The following is a 19,691-nucleotide window of genomic DNA, read 5'->3' as shown; positions in this document are numbered from 1 at the left end:
ACCGCACCACCTCACCCAGGTCCTCACTGTAACCCCAAAGCACCGACCGGTGACCTGATAATGGTGGTAATGACAGCAATGACACGCACGGGGTTGGCTCGGCTGCCGTTCCCACTACGAGATCCCCGGCCACCGGAACACGGGGGGTGTGCTGTTTCGTTCGCCGCTGTCTCGTGCCCAGGGTCTGGGACACAGCCTGGCCCCGAGGACACCCTCCTGATGCTCACGGGCTCTGCCCCAGGGCACCCACTCCCAACACCCCTTCTCCACGCCCTCTGAGTCCCCAGCGGTAGCTAGGAGGGGGTCCACGAGTTCAGTGCCCAGGGAGGTCCCTGACTGACCCCGGCCCGGGGGCCTTCCCTATCCCTGCCTTTCTCAGCTCCAAATGACAGCACACAGGGAGCGCTCAGAAGCATCACTGTCCTGGGCCCACGCAGGGGAGCACGTGGTTGACTTGCCACAGACACGCACACATACACTCACGCACACCAACAAGTCTCAGGGCGTGCCCCGCTGCACAGCACCCGTGGCCGGACAAACACTGCTCTCATGGCCGGTAGCACGCATTCAGCCCCCGGACACACAGGCTGGCGGCCGCCCCTCCCCCAGTGCCCCGTTGGCTCCGGGCTGGCCTGTTGGTGCCAGGCTGAGGCATCTGTGGGCCGGAGGCCACGGTGCCGCCCGGCCCTGCGGGCACTGAGGCCATCTGGCCATTAGCATCGGGGCTGCAAGTGCTCAGGCCCCCAGCCTGGCTCAGCGGGGCTGGGCTGGAAGGAGGGGGAGAACCCTGGCCGGCCGGCCTGGCTGAGGCACTGAGGAGTCAGGTGTATTCCTCCCCACTCACCCCTGATCCCCTCCCCTGGTCACGCTAGAAGGTCAGTGCTAGACAAGGCTGGGAGCCCTCGAATGCCCAGAAGACAATGAGGCCCCAGATAAGAAGGCCCCCACGGTAGCCGGGCCAGAAGCAGAGAGGCAGGTGGCTGGGCACCCACCAGAGACCGGGAAACAGGAAGTGACACAGCCAGGGGGAGGCGACACTGGCATTCAGCCCGGGTCTGTGTGACCAGGGGCAGCCAGAGCCTCCGGGGGAGCGTGACATCTGACCTCTGCTTCAAAACCCTGGGAGACAGGTGCGGGAGAAGCTCACATGACCACCCAGGCGGCAAACCCGTCCCAGGGTGTGTCTCAGCTGCCAGGTGCTTCTGGATCCCCGGGGCTGTGGCACATGTGTGACACTCTCGTTTCTCATTGCCTCAAACTGCAGAGAAAGCAGGCCAGACTCATCAGCATTTGCTGGTCTTAGGTCGTCCTCTCAGAAACCCAAGAAGGTGGCTACTAGCATTACTTCTCCTCCGACTGGAGATTCAGAGAGGTGAAGCGACTTCTCCACAGCCACACAGCCACAAGGCAGGAGAGGTGAAATTCAAACCACTCTGTCTAATGCAAGGTCTCATGCCATGGGGGACTCTAGGCTCCACGGGGGCCTCTTCTCGCACTTCCCTCCTCCCCCCCACAGCTACTCCAGCTGACCACCTCACCATGGGTCTGAGGAGCTGAGGCCTGAGGCTGTAATGGTGGATGCTGCTTCCGCCCAGCCCGGGATGCAGGGAGCCCGCGATTGTGGGGACCCCGGAGACTGCGCCGAGAAGATGGCTCAGCCCAGGGTCCCTGGACCCTCCAGGCGGAGGTGGCCAGGCCCGGGGTACTTAGATGCCGGCGGGAGGCCACCGGATCGCAGGGGGCAGGTTTATGTGGCCTGGAGGCCTGGAGGGATGTCCAGCGGGTCATGGCTGCTCCAACTGGGGCTCTGAGCGGCTCGAGGCCTGCAAGGGACAGAATCGGAAGAATCAAGGCCAGAGAGCCCAGCCTGGCGCGCTGCTCCCACCAGCCAGGCAGCCTCGCACCTGGCCAGCAGCGCCCAGACAGGGAAGGCTGCTGCAGTGACTCTGGTGTCTGTGCCCGGGCTGGGCACTTGGGACCCACCGAGTGTGTCACACAGGCTGGGGAACCCCTCTTCTGTCGGCTTTCCTCCTAAAACCACACAGAGAAAATCAACAAGGTCACGTTCACACCCTGCTCCCCTGTTTCTCAGGTAGAAACTGAGACTATGAGCAAAGTCACCCAGAAAGTAAGGATCAGAGAGAGAGCTGCAGGCATCAGTCCGGTCCTCAGCTTCCCATGGCCCCCCTCTGCTGGGTGTATATGCCTGCCGGTACATGCACGTGTGTGTGTGTGTGTGTGTGTGTGTGTGATTCTAGGGGTGTGGGGAGCCCCTCCCAGGCTCATGGTGAATATAGCACCACAAAGAAAGACCCAGAAGAGGACCCATGAGTAGAAAACCCAGCACCACAAACTTGCCAAACATCCCAAGGACACTCCACACAGACAAACACAGGTGTGGCAAGAAGGTTATGCAGCTCTATGGTCTTTAAAGACTTGATTTAAGAAATGTGGGACAATATCCTCAACCAAGGATACGCAGGCCTGTTTGGCTCTTGCTCAATGGATGCATGTGGCTAGATCAGATCAGAAATGGAATTACATTTGTTTTGCTGGAAGAGGCCTTAGCAAGTAAAGAGGCCGGCTCCCCATTTCCCAGATTCAAGAGCTAAGGCTGAGACTCGTCCCGGGTCACAAAGCCACTCGTGGGTTTGGAGGAGACAGTAAAGACAACAGTTGGGACCGCTGTGGGCAGATGCCCAGGTCGGCCAGTGGGGATCCCAGGCATTGCCCAGAGGGGAGCAGGAGAGAGGCAAGGGCTGTGCTACCTGAGCGAGCCAAGGTGACTTCAACACCGCAGGCACGGAGCGAGGCAAGTCCAGCAGGCAGAGAAGGAGCAGTGGGCAGCACAGACCCAGACACCTCTGAGAGACGGGGAAGCTGTCCCAGCCCCGTTGTCTCTTGAGCCCACTTCCTCGCCGGGCACAGCGTCTGCAGACTCAAGACTCCTGGCCCCCAGTGTGTTCAGAAGGCGACAGGGCCCGGCCTGGGAGCTTTCAGAGAGGCAGCTGCCACATGACCCAAAGGTGGGGCCCAAAAGTCACCGGGAGGTGCCTCCGGATGCAGCAGGACACCCCATGCCCCGTCCCCTGAGGCTCTGGGCACCTCAGGTTTCGGTGACATCCGGGAGGGGAAGAGGACGAGGCCTGGGCCCACATTCTCAGATATTGAGAAAGCGTTAACTAACTACAACAGCCAGTGGAGGGAGCCCAGAGTGGGAGGGGCTCAAGGTCCTGCCTCTCGGGCTTTCAGCTGGCCAGAGCACCTTCCGAGGTGGGAGCATACTGATCAATGCATCCTGAGTACTCACTACAAGCCAGGGCGGGTTCTAAGAGCTCAAATTATCTCGCTTAATCCCTCCACAACGTTGCAACTATTATCCCCATTTTCCAGATGAAGAAACGGAAGCTCAGAAAGACTAAATCACTCGCCCAGGGTCACACCGCCTTTAAGCAGCAAGTTCCCAGTCTACAGGGTTAGGAGAGAAGCCAACACCCCATCCTACCAGGCCCTGAGGCCAGACTCCAGGCATGACACTGAATTCCTGTCTCAGTTCTCAAGGCCTTTGTCACGCCGTGTGCTGAGAAGACATACAAATCCCAAATCTCGGCACCAAAAGCAGAGGTAAGCCCCGCACCAGCACCCCTGACCCATGGCCACTCAGCCCTTGGTTGGACCATCCAGGGATGGGGCACTCATTACCTCGTGACCAAAGCCTACAATTAAGAAATCCTTGGAGATCACTTGGTTCAGGGAAAGCCAGTGTGTGGCCTACACGCAGCTGGCACCCCCTCCTCTACCCCATACCCATGGCAGACATCACTAATCCATCAGAGAACTATTTCTCACGTGTCCTGGCACAGCCCCAGAATCTTTCTCAATCTAGTAACTATCCATCAGGCTTAGAAAGAGGGTTTGAATGGGGTGCCTGGGTGGCTCAGTCGGTTGAGCGTCCGACTTTGGCTCAGGTCATGATCTCATGGTTCGTGAGTTCGAGCCCCGTGTCAGGCTCTGTGCTGACGGCTCGGAGCCTGGACCCTGCTTCGGATTCTGTGTCACCCTCTCTCTCTGCCCCTCCTCCACCCACGCTCTCTATCAAAAGATGAATAAATGTTAAAAAAAAATAAAGAGGGTTTGAAGAATCCAATCTCTCATTTGTAGGCTCCAAGAGGGGCTCCCCTGCTCAGTCACACAGGAAGTGAGAGGCAGGCCGGGCCTGGAGGGTGCACCCCAGCCAGGCAGAGCACCTCAGCAGCGAAACGCACCCAGGGCTGGGAGTGCACGGGCAGGGGGCGGGGCACTGCTGGCAGGGGGTCGAGGTGGAACCGTGGAGCAAGAGGGAGAACACGCTGGCACACTCAGGGGCCAGGGAGGAGGCCGAGGTCACCTTGGAGGGGGCCAAGAGTTTGCATGGAGGGGAGATGGAGGGTTGGGGGCACCATTTCCATCCTCACAACGGGGAAGAAGAAGACAGTGTCCTTTGACCTTTCCAGGCCAAACTCCCTTCCCCTCCGCCAAAGCACAGACAGCCGTTGCCCCCACTGCCCACCATGGCCCGCAAACATTCAGGGTCAACACAGTGCAGGTGTTCTGTGGCAAGCCCATGCCAGGCCCAAGGAGAGAAACAGTGATGACACCCCAGTATGATGCTGGAGATGACTGGTGCCCCGTCCATCCCCCGGGCCTTACCACTGCAGGGCCCACCTGCTCGATTTCCAACCGCTAATGCTAGTCTTTTTGCCCGAGAGCTCTCTCTGACCACAGGCATGCGCTCTGCTCACGCAACGGGCAGGCTAGGGAGCTAATGCCCCCAGGGCAGCCTTCCTTGAGGGGCAGCTCCCTGCCCCTGACAAGCCTCCTCTGGTGCCAGCTCTCTGCTGCCTCCCCAGACCCGAGCCTCCCCTCCTGGATGCTCCACAGGACCATGTGGCCAACTATGGCTCCCCCTCTTCTCCCAAACCTTCTCCCTCCTCCTGTGCCCTTCCCCCCTCCTCCCCCCCCTCCTTGCTTTTCTCGCCCATCCTCCCCTCCCCCACATCCACTCTTCCCCCTCCTCCTGTCCCTCCCCCCCTCCTCTTCATCCTCCTCATCCTCTTCCTCTTTACTTCCTTCTCCCTCCTTCCCTCCCCCTCCTCCTGACCCTCCTGACCCTCCCCCTCTCCCCCTTCCTCCTTACCTCCTCCTCACCATCCCCCTCCTCCTGTCCCTCCTCATAGGGTCATTTGGTAACCTGACCACTTCCCCAATTGCCTGGCCTCCTCTCTCTCCTTCAGCCCCTATATCCACTGCCTCACCAGGTCCTGTGTAGTTTTCCCTCCTGAATTCTCAAAGTTGTCCACCATTTCCTCACCCACATCTTCCTTCCGGTCCAGGCCACTCCTGTTTGGACACACCAACAAGCATCTAATGGCTTGTGCTGTGGCAACCTTCCCCCCCATGTGGTCGGACCCCCAGATCACAGCTAAAGTGAATGTTTAAAATCCTCCCATCTGTCAGGGATCAGCTAAAGGCCCTCACTTCCAGGGAGCACTTTTGGATTCTCTGGCCCCGGGCTTCTCCTCTTGTGGCCAGAAGCTACCTTCTTCGTAGTGTGAGTTGCCCTTCCCCAGGCCCCATCTCTGACCAACCTCAGAGGTCTGGAGAGGATGGTGCAGGCCTGGCACAGAGGGGACACCCAGGAAACGCCCACTGACCAAACAAAAGGATGAGGGGTTAGGCAGCAGGTAGCAGACGGATAGGGAACTGGATGGATCAATTAATGAGGTGACAGATACATGCACAGGTGGGTAGTCGAGCACAAGCATCAATAAATGGGACGGATGGACGGATGGACAGACGGACGGACGGATGGGTGGTAACCAGAAAGATGGATGGGTTAGGTGGATAGGAAATGATTCAGTGGTTTGGGTGGATGGATTAGTGGGTCGATGAAGAGACGGATGGATGGATGATGGATGGATGGATGGATAGATTTGTGGGCAGGCAGATAAACAGACAGATGAATGACTAGATGGATGAATGGGTGGATGGAAAAACAGATGGGATTTTGGGTGCATGGATGAATGGCTGGGATGGTGGGTGAATGACTGGGAAATGGGTGAATATATGGATGGAAAGATGGCTGGATGGGCTGGGTAGGTGAGTGGATAGGTAGATGGAAAGAAAGCAAATGGGTGGAAGGATGTGTGGAGCTGGTGGATGGATAATGGGTTAATGAGAGGTCAAACAAGTGGTTGGATAGGGGAGTAAACAGATAAGCAGACAGACGAGTATTTGGTTGAGTGGATGACTAGATGGATAGATGCACACTGCTGACCTTAATCTTACCTCTTGAATCCTATCTTCTAAGTAACGGTGCTGAGGGGGCAAGTGGCTGTCTTCAAGTCTGTGTTAGCAGCAGTTTCCATTTCCCAGGCACCAGCTGGAGAGGAATCAGTTGCTAGAAGACCCTAAAGTTAATAGGACAAAGCCAAGTTACTGTCGGTGGTTCTGCTCTCCTCACAAGTGCTCAAAAATCTGAAATTTCTACATGAACCCACATTTCTGCTGCTTCTCTTGGGGCCCCATAAGAGGTGGAAGAGGCCTCCAGCCCACACTTCTGTTACCTCACACCTTCGCAGAATGCGAGTCTATCTATAAAACCTTTCGGAACCAAATAAGGGCAGAACAAAATGGGTCCCCAGAGAAAATAACAACTGATAATTATAGAGGGCCTACCACATGCCAGACACTGTGGTAGGTGTTTTATAGAGATCAGCTCATGTAATCCTCACAACTACCCCACAAGGTTGAAACCATTGCTGTTCTCATTCCAGAGATGTAGCTAATGTGGTAATTTTCCTAAGTTCACAGAGGAACTCAGATCCCTAACCTATGCTCCTAGCCACCACCTACAGAGCCTTCCCAGTGCCAACCACAGGATTCAAGTGTAGATGGGTAGAAGGACGGATGGAGGGATGGATGGATGGATGGATGATGAATAAATGGATGAATTATGGATATGTAGCTGGGTGTGTAAGTGGATGGATGGATAGACGGATGGATTATGGATGGGTAGATGGGTATGTGAATGGATGGATGGATGGATGGATGGATGGATAGCTGGATGAATGGATAGTTGGATGGATGGATAGCTGTATGTATGTATGTATGGATGGATGGATGGATGGATGGATAAATGGATGGATTACGGATGGGTAGATGGATATGTGGATGAATGGATGGATGGATGGATGGTGGATGAATGGGTGGGTGGATTATGGGTGAGTGAGTGGGTGTATGGATGGGTGAGTAGGTAGATTATGAAGGGGTGGATGGGTGTATGGGTGGATTATGGATGGATGGATAATTAGATGAATGGCTAGTTAGATGGAGGGATAGTTGGATTGATGGATGAATGGGTGGGTGGGTGGGTGATGGATAGATGGATGAGTGGGTGGGGAGATGAGCAGGTGAATGAATGCCTGGATGGATGAAGTGGTTGGGTGAGTGGGACAGATGAACAGACAGATGAGTGGATGGGTGGATAAATGGCTACATGGATGGGTACACATCAGTAACTTGTCAGAGACTTGTATTAGGCATACACATATCCTACGTGGTCCCAGCATTCCATAAGCCTCAATTTTCTCACTGTCAAAGGAGGCCCCTGCTTTTCTTTCCGGCACGCCGTGTGGATCGGGGGAGAGTGTGGCGGGAAGGGGCTCTGTGAATTTCCAGAGGCAAACTGACTTGAGAGGCCCTTCTCACCTTTCCCCACCTCCCAGCCACTGAGCCCGTGGAGCCCCACCCTTTCGCGGCTGAGGCTGGCTGCAATCCACTGTCACACTGGCTTTTCTGGCTGGGATTAAGGGAACTGTGGGTGAGTCACCCCCACATCATAAGCCTCCTGGGGCAGGTGACAGCAGTGGGTTTAGAGGCTCACAGGCCTGGGTTCAAGTCGCAGCTCTGCCCATCACAAGCTGTGTGACCTTGGGTGACTCACTTCCCCCTTCTGGGCCTCTGCTCACTCCATAAGGGAATGTCTTGCTCGTCCCTCTTCACCTTCCAGGCTTTCACCTCAAGATTTCCAGTCCTCAGCACCCTGCTTTCTTGTCCCTCATCATTCCCTGAGGAGCTGCCATGGGTCTGCAGGGTGCCTCCCTTAGCCCTTACACTCTCAAAACTGATGGGGAAATTGAGGCTCAGGGAGAGTCCATCACAGGCCGTATCACACAGCTGGGAGACTCCCTGGCAAGGACTTGTGTCCAAGTCCCTGATCTTATGTCCTTCCCCTTGAATGGGCCTACACTTTGTCTGGCCCTGAGTGCTCAGCTCTTGGCTTCAGTTATTCCAAGCTTCACAGCCCCACCTTGAGGGAGAGATAGTTCTCCCAGCTGGACAGACTGGGAAATTGGGGCTGGGAGAGGCTAAGTCACTTGCTCCGGGGTCACCTGGAGCTGGAACTCTGAAAGAGGAGGTGTCACAGGGCAATGGGAGCCAAAGAAGTTTAGGGAGAAGGGTGTGAGACAGCCTGCCGCTCCCCGTTTCCTGTTGGTCACTTGGCCTGCCCCAGGCTCTCTCAACCTTGTTCCTGGTGCCCTAGTTCCTGGAAGGGGCTTTCTTCAGACCCACAAAGCCAGACACATTTTTTCTCACAAATGGGCAAAATTAGCTCCATTCTAAGGGTAACTGAGGCTCAGAGCAGAGAAGTGACTCGCCCAAGGTCAGAAAGCCACTGAATGAGAGGCGGCTTGGAGACAAGAACCCAGGTCTCTGGACACCCTGTCCAGTGGTCCCCCTGCCACCCTGTGGTGGCCACAGAAGCCCATGATGTGAACTCAAAACTTCTGAAGTCCTCCAAATGCTTCTGCTGGTCACGGTCACAGTCCTAGACGGGACAGGTTGGGTGGGGGGGCATGGCTTGCACATAACCCTAGAGTGGCCCGAGCCCACACAGGCCAGACCAGCCCTCAGTCTCCCAGCAAGTGAAGGCAGCGCCTGGATGGACACTGAGGCTTCCCTACTCCTCCCCGTCAGTGCCAGCCTGTCAGCCAACACTGGGCTGACATCGCCAGGGACGTGGGGCAAGGCACTTCCCCTTCCTGAGGCCCAGCTTCCTCCTCCACAAAATGGGCTGATGACGCCTGCCCAGCGGATGTGCCTTGCAATTCAGTGTGGTGAGGGAGGTATGCTCTGGGCACAGGGCCTGGGACAGCAGGGCTCTGGGAGGAGGCAGCTGTCACCAACGTGCACAACAGTCCTCCCGGGCAGGGTGCGGCCGAGGGGCCGGTGATCCCCGATTCCCTAATTCAAGCCTGGCTGACCCCAGCTCATGAAGGGCCCTTTCTGGGCCTCAGCCTCCTCATTTGCAAAACAGATAGACCCCGCCTATCTCAGGAGACTGTCGAGGGAGTAAACTGAGGCCCTGTCCCGGTGCAGACCCACGACAAGTGCCGAGGCCCTCCCGTGTTCTCCGAGAGCGGGTTTCCGGCTCTGACCGGCACCGGCAGCTGACAGCAGAAGTGGGGACTCCCCACAGGACTGAAAGGTGGCATATGTATCCCTGGCCCTCCCACACAGCCCCGCGTGATCCTCTCCGAGTGCATCCCAACAGGCAACAAAGCAGGACAGCCATGACCTGGCACAGACAGAATCCTGGCTGCCTCCTTCCCCTGTGCCTGGACGGTGCTGGCTGGCACGCAACCCTCAGGCCCCTCGTGTTCCACAGCCCGTGACAGGGGCTGGACACATTGATCCCAGGGACAGGCTGCGCCAAGTGGCCAGGAGAAGCGGACATCTGCCTTCTGAGCCCCAAGGTGAAGCCAGGGCAGGAGGTTCTGGCCCCCAGGATGGACGGCGGGTCATGCCAGACACTGGGGAATGTTTCTGAGGGTATTTTTATCTTGAGAACATCCTTCTACGGGGGGCGGGGCCAGGAGGGAGACAGGGTGTCCTTGGCCCCAGGCCCCTGGGAGCAGCAGAGGACAGAGGCCCCTGGGAACCCTCCACTCGAGTGGCCATTACAGACACTGTGCTGTCCCCAAGCTTCACTGAGTCCCAGGAGCAGATGACACCTAGAGGGTCTTGGGGGTTTCACGGGCTTGCTGCTCCGCTCCGATTCACTGTGCGACCTGGGGCAGGTCTCTGTCCCTCTCTGGGGCTCCCTCTTGCAGACAACCTTTCCTGAGGGCCTGCTCCTGCCGGGCTCAGCTGGGCACCAGTGACTTGGATGGACCAGCAAATAAATGCCTGTCTGCATGGGGCACCCTGCCAAGCAAGGGAGATAGTGAGTTTACTAGCAATCACAACAAGGCTGGATCAGAGCCACGGTCAGAGCCCTCGGAGCCCAGGGGAGATGTCTAACCCGGTCAGGGTGCAGGGGGACTTCCTGGAGGGAGCAGCAGGAGGAAGCCCAGCCCAAGACTGACCGCAGTGCAGTGAGGGGCGCTGACAGCCTCACGAATCAGGGTGCCCACCTGGCTCTGCTCCTCACACACCGAGCCTTGGGCAAGGCTCTCCCCACCTCGGAGCCTCCCTGTTCCTATCCCAGGGGCTGGCCTTTCCAAGCCCAACATTCCAGGATCCTAAGGGATCTGGGGCCGAGGAGGGTGTAGAGCGACAGGCGGGGACATACTTTATCACTCTAATAACAGAGAAGTGCCTGCATGCACAGGTGCTGGGGCCAAGGCATTACATTAACAGATGGAGAAACCAAGAACCTGAGAGGCGCCAGATAACATATTAAGGAGCTTGGACTCGATCCTAAGGGCTATGAGATGTCAGAAGGAAATCTGAAAGTATGAGCTCTGGGGCAATATGACCTGGGTTCAAATCCCATCTCTGTCCCTTCCTCTGTGTCCTTAGGCAAGTCATATCATCTCTCTGAGCCCATCTTCTCATCTGTAAAATGGGATTAATAATGCTATCTATCTCGTGGGGTTTCAGCAAGTTAATACATGGAGGTTGCCTAGCTGGAAATTTCCTGGTCCCCCACCCGTTCCCATCATCATATATCTGAGGCCCTGATTCACTCTAGAAGGGGGGCATAGGCCCCTGGAGGGCCTGGACTGGACCTGACTCCAAGTAGGAAGGAATGAACAGATGGGAAGAGTGGGAAGGAACTCCAGCAAGAGGAATACAGTGAGCAAAGGCACCATGGCCTCTATATTTCTTACAGCTGTAATGCTTCAAGCTTCAACTTAATCGGAGTCTCAGACATTTCCTAAGCATCCAGCATGTGCACAGGAGAGCAAAGACCTGAAATAAAGTTACAAGAAACAACCTGGGACAAGGAAGACCATGAAAGAAAAGATAGGAAAATTTACCAACATAAAAATATTTATGATGTTGTTGATCACAATCCATCATAAGCAAAAAAGGTAAATGAAAATGTTATAGAAAGGACTGGAGTGCTTAAATATATAAAGAGTTCTTATGAATCAACAACAGAAAAAGACAGAGTAGAAATGAACCCAGTGCTAGAGCTGGGCTCCCCACTGAGTATCATGTGATCCCCAGCAAGTGATGACTCAGGAATGTCCACACCTCAGAGCCCAGCATGAGATGGCCCCTGACAGTGGAATGCCTTGCTCTGCCTTCCAGAACTCAATGCATTCTTCAGGCTCAAAGGATCCCTTCTCCATAAAGCCTTCCAAGATTTCCCTGGGTCCCCTGTTACTCCTTGCTGAGTCCCCACAACATGTCGCGGGCCCCTTGAACTGAGTGCCTGGCTTCAGCTGAGTGCCTGGCATTGCATCAGAGAATGTTCCAGGTGGAATAGCACGAGCATTTTTGACAGAGGAATAAATAAGGCAGAGAAAGGATCATGGCCATGTCCAAGGTTACCAGACTGCGAGCTGAGTCTATCACCCAGGTATCCTGCCTCTGGTCCCTCTGTGCTCCAGCCACCTCCTCCCTAGTGAGTCCTCCAGACCTGCCTTGCCCCCATCGGGGAAAAGGCCCCCTCTTGGAAGCTGCATTTCTTCATATCAGGCTGGGCCCAATGTGGGGCCTGTCTGGGACAAGGCAGGGCAGGATCGGGGCCTGAACCCCTGGCCTCAGTCCCCCAATGACCCCGATGCTCTGCAGGGGGAAACACAGGGATGGTTGTTTTCTTAGCTTCCCTTTTTTTTGTCCTCATTTGGCAAATTTGTTTTTATTTGGAGAACAGAAAATGCACTGGGAGAGCCTGCCAGACCTCTCTGAGGGGCCCTGGGTTCCTTCTGGCACGGACAGGAGGCTGAGCTCTAAGATCAGGAGTCCATGAAAATAGAGGGGGCTTTCTAGAAGGCTCATCACTCCACCCCAGGACTCCTCTTTACAGTTCAGGTCTGGGGGCACCGCCAAGGGCTTGGGCCTTCACTTCCTCGCCAGAATCACACTTAATACTCACTAACTCACTCAACAGGTATCTACTGAGACTACAACGTACAGATACAGTGCTTGGGGCCAACATTCAAGTGGAGCAAGACGGACAATGAACATGTTAGAGGGAAAAAAAAAAGAAGCAATTCCAGAGGCAACGTGGGCACTGTTCCAGAGGTCTTTCAGAAAACTGTGATATTTGACTTGAGACCTACAGGAGAAAATGTGGGAACAGTGTTCCTGGAAGTAGGAACAGCAAGAACGAAGACCCTGAGGCCAGAAGGTTGCTCCATGTGTTTAAGGAACTGGAGGGAGGGCAGCAGGGCTGGAGCTGCGTACGCCAGGAAGAGGAGGGGAGGTGAGAGGGGACAGAAACAGCTCAGAGATAGGACTTGGCTGGGGACACACCGCCAGCTGGGTAGATGGGAGCACCTGAGCTGCTTCTTGCTCATCTGCCAGTGGCAGTAATAACCCAGGTCCCAAAAATGGTGCTCCGAGGAAATGCTTCCCACCGCCTTGCCTTGCCACATGCCAGACCCTCTGCCCAAGGCCCCTTCTTCCTTTTTCTCCCTCAAACTCTTATGCATCCTTCCAAGCCCCTATCGCTTGTGCTTCACTCTTTGACCAGACCATGCTGGGTGGCACTTACCTATCCCTCCAAGTTTTCCCTACCAGGCCAGGGGCCCCCTAAGGCCAGGGCCTGGGTCTGACTGCCCTGAGCACGGTCCAGGTTCTAGAAGAGGCTAAGGAGGGCAATGGAGACTAAGCCTCAGAAGGCCCCTCATGATTCTGCCACTGTGACCCAGGAGTACCCTCGAGGCATGCACTGCAAAGCAGCGGGCATGGCTGCCGTCCATCCCAAGACCACTTCAGTCTCAACTTGCCATGGGACCTTGCTCTCTCTGGGCCTCAGTTACCCCATCTGTCAAATGAGAAGCTCTTCTGGGTTTGTTCATGTTGCCTCAGGGAGAAGTCTGTGGCCCGGGGAAGGGGAGTCTCCCACCTCCTTCCCCTATTAACGGCTCACAGCAGAGCAGCCCTGCAGGGTGCAGGGGCAAGGCTGTCATCGTCAGAGTCCCCTCTGAGCTCTGGGCAAGCCCACGGAGCAGGAAATGTCAGCTTTCTGCCAGGTCAGCAGGGAGGGGTCCAGGCCGAGCCTCAGGGTGTTGGAGGGTCCTCCCCCCGCTAATAAGACCCTGCTGGGAAACATCCCAGTGCCTGCCTACCCAGAACAGCCATGTAGGTGGCACTGAGGGTGCAGCTAAACTTTTCTCCCTGCCATGGCCTGTGTTGGTCCCCAAACCCTCACGAGGGCTGCTCAAGGACACCAAAGCAAGGGAGCCTGAGTGAGGGGAGAGGGGTGCAGGGAGGTCCGGAGGACCACGTGGGACAGAGGCAGGGCTATGTGGTCCCTGCCACTCAGTAGCATGTTCCAGGGGGTCCTACCCTGGGGGCCCAAAATGGAATCCAGGGCTCTCTGAACTTGATGGGAAAAACACCCGAACTTCCCCTTTTCTCTCTGTAAAATGTACCATCCCCTCTGTGACAAATGGAGGCAGCAGAGCCCAGCAGCCTGGCGCTCAGTACGGCTGGTCCCGGGGCCTGTTCTAGGTGCTGCCAGCAAAGGCATTCTGAAGCAACAGCGTGCTAATTACCGTATCACACATTCTAAAATAACATTTTGATAAACAGTTCACGTTTCTGGTTTCCTCTGTGGTCCTATGTGGGTTCTCTCACGCGTTCAAGAACATTATCCTGAGCAAGTGCACATCAAAGGCATCCACAGCCAGGCAGGTCGGGACTGGGGCATCATCGTGAAATGGTGGAGTCACCTGGGCCGTCTCGTTCATTCATTCATTCATTCATTCACGCGTTCACTCATCCATCCATCATCCATCCGTCCATCTGTCCATCCCACAAGCATGTCTTCATCGAGCACCAACTCCATCTCTGGAATTGGTGTAGTGGGAACAGGGTGAAAAGCCCGTGCCCCTTGGTGTTTCTAACAGGTAGGGGAAGAGACAGACACTTCAGAAGGAAGTGAATGAATGGAGAAGACTCACACTGCACCGGAGGCTGTACGACCACGGGGGAAGGTGCGGTCCGGCTGCCTGGGGGGAAGCCAGGGCTTGCAAGAGGACACAGGGCTCAAGCAGGGAGGGCAAACGCGCAGGCCAAAGGCAAGAAGGAGTTGCTATCTGAAGGAAGAGAGTTGGCAAGAGGGAGGCGGGCAAGATGAGGTCCGAGCGGGCATGGGCGGGGCCTCGGCCTGTGACCCACCTATGATGCCCCTGGCCTGGTCCCAAAGTCACTCAGGAGTCCTGGGGCCCAGGCCAGGAACATGAGCCTGAGGAATTCTCTGGAACACAGGGATGAGTATTGACAGCACTGTCTTCCAGGCATTGATTCGTCTAGTCCTGAGTGAGGGAGAGGATCTTCTTGGCCCAATGTCACAATGAGCTGAAGCTCAGGGTGGGAAGGGACCCACAGCCAGAGGGCAGTGATCCTGTGACCTCACAGCTGTCTCACCCCGACTCCCCCCACCGCACACGCTTCTCCAACCCCAGCAAACCGGAACCGCGCACCAACCGTGCACCAGGCACACCCAACACCGTGACATATGCTGCTTCAGTTCACAGCATCGTTCCTCTTGATAAAGGCCAGAGACGGGCTCAGAGAGGGTGAGCACCTTGCCCAGAGCCACACAGCTGGTCCACAGCAGAGGGGATGGGAATCCAAGACTTCCAGGGCCATGGGAAGAGAGACCGTGGACATGACTATGCCAGCCTGGCCCTAATGTCTCCAGGAGAACCCAGTCTCTCCAGATGTCTCAGGACCACCTCCTGCAGTGAGCCTCCCTGTGCGCGGCTGCCTGCCTCTTCCTGAAAGTTAACTGATGCTGGGGCAGGACAGCGCGGGGGGGGGGGGGGGGGGGGGGATGGGCGGGGGCGGGGGCACCGCTGACAGCCCAGGGCTGGCGGGGCAAGGGCCTGGGGGTGTGACCAGCAGGTCTCTGCCCCAAGAGCAGGTGGGGCAGCCACTGAGAACCCCAGGAAAAGCTTTCTCATGCCTGAAGCTTTCATTTACCACCTCTTCTATATTCCTCTGAACAACCCTACGAGACGCTGCCTGATGTCCTCCCCCAAGAGGAAGAAACAGGCTCAGAGAGGGAATCGAATTTGAAGCTACAAGCCAGTCAGCGCCCGGAGGGCCGTCTCCTCCTCAGGCGAGGCCTGGAGGCCTGGAGGCCTGGAGGCCTGGAGAGTTCGTGTGTGTTAGTGGCTGGGGTGAATGGCCAGAGCTCAGAGGACGAATGAGGCTGCTTCCTGACCCCATTCTCACACCAGCATCTGCCGGCAGGAGAAAGATGTTAGGGGCCCGGGGATTCTTCCCACACTTGGTCCCAGCCCTTGCCTGCTCCAGCTTGCCCTGCCTCCGCCTTTAAGACACAATTACAGGATTAACCCTTGCCTCAATTTCCACATCGGTTACGCGGGCCAATTATATTGCCTGCCTGGTACTGCTGTTTAGGGAATTAGTGGAGTTAGTTTATGCAAAGTGCCCAGATCAGGGGCCAGCACACAATAGGTGCTCATGTGTGGGCACATCCTTGCATGGACCTACAGCCTGAGGTATGGGTGCATGTTTTTCTAGGAGTGTCAGGGAAGTGTAGACACCTGGCCCCACTTTGCATTTCCCCAGGAAAGACCTGAGTGAAGGATGCGGGAGCAGGAAGTTTATTTGGGAGGTGATCCTGGGAGTGGGAGACAGAAACAGGGGAAGGACGGCAGCAAGTCACTGACAAGGGCACGTAGGCTCCAGCCCGCTGGTGCCCAGAACTCGAGCCTCGGTTATCCCCCCAAGGGGCAAGGGGCGAGTGGTGCTGGGGGAGGCGGGGGTTGCGGGGGCCTGACGTCCACTCCACTGATGGGTACAGGGCCCCGGGTGGGGGTGAGCGTGGGGGCGGTGCGGGGAGGACATGTTCATCCCCCGGCCACACGTGCAGGCAGCTCCGGTGACCAGAGGAGGCGCTTGTGCAGACAGTTAGGGTGTGGTCAGAAGCGAAGTGGGAGGTATGAAGCGGGCAGCCCCGAGAGCTGGTGTCTCACACTCGGGGGTACACGTACGGCTGGGGCTATGTGCGCTCCTGCTCTTCGGCAGGAACACATGGGTGCCTGTGCAATCTGCGATGTGTGCACACAGACACAGACCTGTGCCTTCACGAGGACAGATCTGTGCCTACATTTGTGCTGGGGCTGGACACCATGGGGTAGGTCTCTACGCGTCTGCCCTTGCACACACGTAGGTATACGTTTAAGCTTTACAAGGAGCGGCACACACATGCATGTGTGCTCAGTCTGGGTGCATGTGCATGCACTGTAGTCCCTCGCCCAACCCTGGCAGTGGCCATAGGATGGCAGAGATGGTCTGGTCACCTTGGCAACGGGGCAGGAGCTGGCTAAGCTGGGACAGCCTTGGTTCAAAGGAAAAAAAAAAAAAAACCAAACCACTGAACACAAAGAGGCTGGGAAAAGAAAAGGAGGTGGAGGGCCGGGATGGGGAGAGGCTCAGCCCCCAGCCCCCAGCTTCTGCTCACAGATCTCCTACCCCCACTGGTTCTGAGGCCCAGTCCCTGCCCTGGCTGCCGGCTGCCAGGAGCCAAGACACGGGTCCAAGGACCCATATCAGGCCCATTTTTCTGAGCATCCCCTGTGTAAGATCCCTTTAGAGTCCTGGAGCTCACCTAGGAGGAAAGCAAGAAGGGACGAGGTGGGTGCCACAGACCCCGACTGCCAAATACCCCGGGAGAGCCCTCTCCCAGATTCGCTGCACCCCAGAAGAGGGCACCCCAGACACGAGGCACTTTGCAAACCAGGGGACCCTGGGCCGTGCCCACACAGAAGTCACCCTCTCTGGACAATTAACGCACAAATTGCGTGCATCGCCCCACAGCCGGGCCATTAGCCCAGATCCTGCGATGATTTATTCACGAGCTCCTATCTCCTTCTCATCCCCACGGCCAGCTCATCGGCCTCACTGCCTAGGCCGGGAGGGACGACCCACAGACGCTTTCCTGGCCTCGCTCGAAAACATTGCATGCTATTTATATTTCATCAGACGAGTGCACGGGATGAAACCGCTGGTGATCTGCTCCCGCAGGCAGCCGGGAGCTGAAAGCCCCACATGGGTGGCCTCTGGGAAGGGAACTCTGGCTCTCAGACAGGAGAAGTCCAGATTTCTTTCACTCTTTCACGGTGGGACCATGCTGAGAGCCTGTGGCACAGGACCTCGGCTCACATTGACAGGGGCTTTACCTTGACTGCCTCACAGTGTCCTGACAAGGCCCCACCGGAAAGATTCTGCCATTATCCTCATTTAACAGATGAAGAACGAAGGTTCAGAGAGGTGAAGTCACTAACCTGAACCACACTGCCTGTAAGAGGCAGAGCTGGGAAGTAAACCGCAGGCAGCCCCAGAGCCTGTACCTTTACATCCCAGCATCTGGCCTCCCGGAGCCCCAGGGCAGCGCTATGAGGTCGTAGGTATCCTGTCTTACAGATAAGGACACCAAGGCTCAGAGAAGTACAATGACTTGCTCAGGGACACATAGCCAGGAATGGAAGCCAGGCAGGTGACCTTGACTGATAATGTGCTCTAATCCTTGCCCTGGGAGACCCCACTGATGTGCCCAGGGAGCAGCCCCAGGAGAAGGAGAATGGCTCGGGGCAGCCAGTCTCCACTGCTACCTGAAGCCACAGCCATGCAGGGTCCCCTCACCTGCCGGGGGGTGGCCCTACCTCAGCGCCCAGCCCCGCCTCCCAGAAGCCAAGTGGAGGCGCAGGGTGGGTGGCTCTGGTATAGCTCCAGCTGTCAACACAATGACAAGCGTGAAGGGCACTCAAATCACAGCGCTACCCTCTTGTCATCGCCCTCACAGAGAAGGGACCCTCACACAGTGGGATGGGTCAGGCCTCACCAACATCGGGCTGGGGAGCTCTGGATAACCCAGAGCTCCCATAACCCCTGGATCTTCCTGAGACCCCTGGGAGCGGAGTTGGCTAGAATCCCAAATCCTGCCAGACAGACTGCCCCCGCTTTGAGCCTCAGTGTCCTCATCTATAAGATGGGAACTGACAGTGCCTCCGAGGGCTGGGGTGGACATGTGAGAACTTGGTAGCCAGCATGAGGCCGGTATGCAGTGGTCACCCAGCAAGTGGCCACTGTGCATTCACGTTATTTGCAAAGTCCGAGATACCGCACCTGCTTGAATACAGACTGCACGAGCTTTGCAGTGGGCCAGCTCTGGGTTCAAAGTCTGACTCTGTGACTCCCTGGTTATGTACCTCGGGCACCTGGCTTCCCCACTCTGAGCCTCCGTTTCCCTGCCTGTCAGCTGAGGATGTCACTCCTTCCCTATGAGACTGTGGGAACAAACTACGTCCAGGCGTGTACAGCACTGATCTCCGACCTCAGCAAGCACTTGAGAGCCAACCAGCCCCCCACTCGCATTTCAACGCCAAGGTCAGGGTGGCAGGCACCTCTGAGCAACCCCCAGCCAGTACCTGCCTTCTAGAGACCCTGAGAGGCCGCCATGCCAGGCCTGGCAGGGACCCAGGGACAAGAGGACTGTGGCCCAGCTGGGGAGCAGAAGGTGTCCCAGACTGGCTGCAGGGGCTCAGGGCCCAGAGAAGGGCAGGCTGTACCTGGACCACACAACGGGACAGGGTGGGGGGTTGGGGGGACCCAGCCAGGAGAGCCCGACTCACCCTGCCTAAGCCAAAACCAGAACACCCTTCTCCTCTCCCTGGACCAGTCCACAATCCTTGCCTGAGCACCAACCGTGTTCAAGCACTCTGGGCCTCGGTTTCCCCATCTGTAACATAGGCGTGAGACGACGTGATTGCTGTGACGATGAATGAGTTCATAAAAAAAGAACCGTGCCTGGCATAGAGAAATATTATTAACATGTCAACATGATCAGCAGCAGGTGCATTTGTGTGCCAGGCCCTGGGGATACAGAGGGAAGAGGCCCACGGATCCCAGCGCTGACCACACTGTGTGTTCGTGGCCTCTGTCCAGGCCTGCCAGCTCCGGGGGTCCTCAAGCACTTTCAGGCACCCCTTTTCTATGACCCCAGCAGGGCCAGGAAAGAGTTTTTGGAAAGAAAATGAATTGACAGTTTATCTGACAGTTTATCTCTGGCCACACTGAACTCCCAGCAGGTTGTACCCCTACATGCCTTTGCCCAGGCTGTCCCCCTAACCCACAGGGTGTCCACCTCCTGGCTGACCTCTGGCTTCTTCTTCAGGCTCCCAGGCTGGGTTTGGAGCCACCCCTAACCCTCT

At 56.6% G+C, this 19,691-nt stretch overlaps 1 protein-coding gene across 5 annotated transcripts in view; it reads right to left on the bottom strand.

The window, feature by feature from the left end:
• The window catches only part of KCNJ12 (potassium inwardly rectifying channel subfamily J member 12), a 44,760-nt gene that overhangs the window by 5,813 nt on the left and 19,256 nt on the right, over positions 1-19,691 (bottom strand). The window contains exons 2-3 of one of the 5 annotated variants that reach the window (XM_060647039.3): positions 6,328-6,449; positions 1,539-1,823 (exon numbers count right to left, since the gene is read on the bottom strand). In XM_060647039.3, the coding sequence (XP_060503022.2) occupies positions 1,539-1,788 (250 nt within the window). In that variant the 5' untranslated portion in view covers positions 1,789-1,823; positions 6,328-6,449. Of the gene's footprint in view, positions 1-1,538; positions 1,824-2,768; positions 3,993-6,316; positions 6,450-19,691 lie in introns of those variants that run through there. The other 4 variants (XM_060647040.3, XM_060647044.3, XM_060647043.3 and 1 more) reach the window with 4 other exon arrangements.

This window comes from Panthera onca, chromosome E1, assembly GCF_046562875.1.
Source record: "Panthera onca isolate mPanOnc1 chromosome E1, mPanOnc1 haplotype 2, whole genome shotgun sequence".
Classification (NCBI taxonomy): Eukaryota; Metazoa; Chordata; class Mammalia; order Carnivora; family Felidae; genus Panthera; species Panthera onca.
Note: the sequence above shows the minus strand (reverse complement) of the source record. Positions and strands in the feature narration are given on the sequence as shown.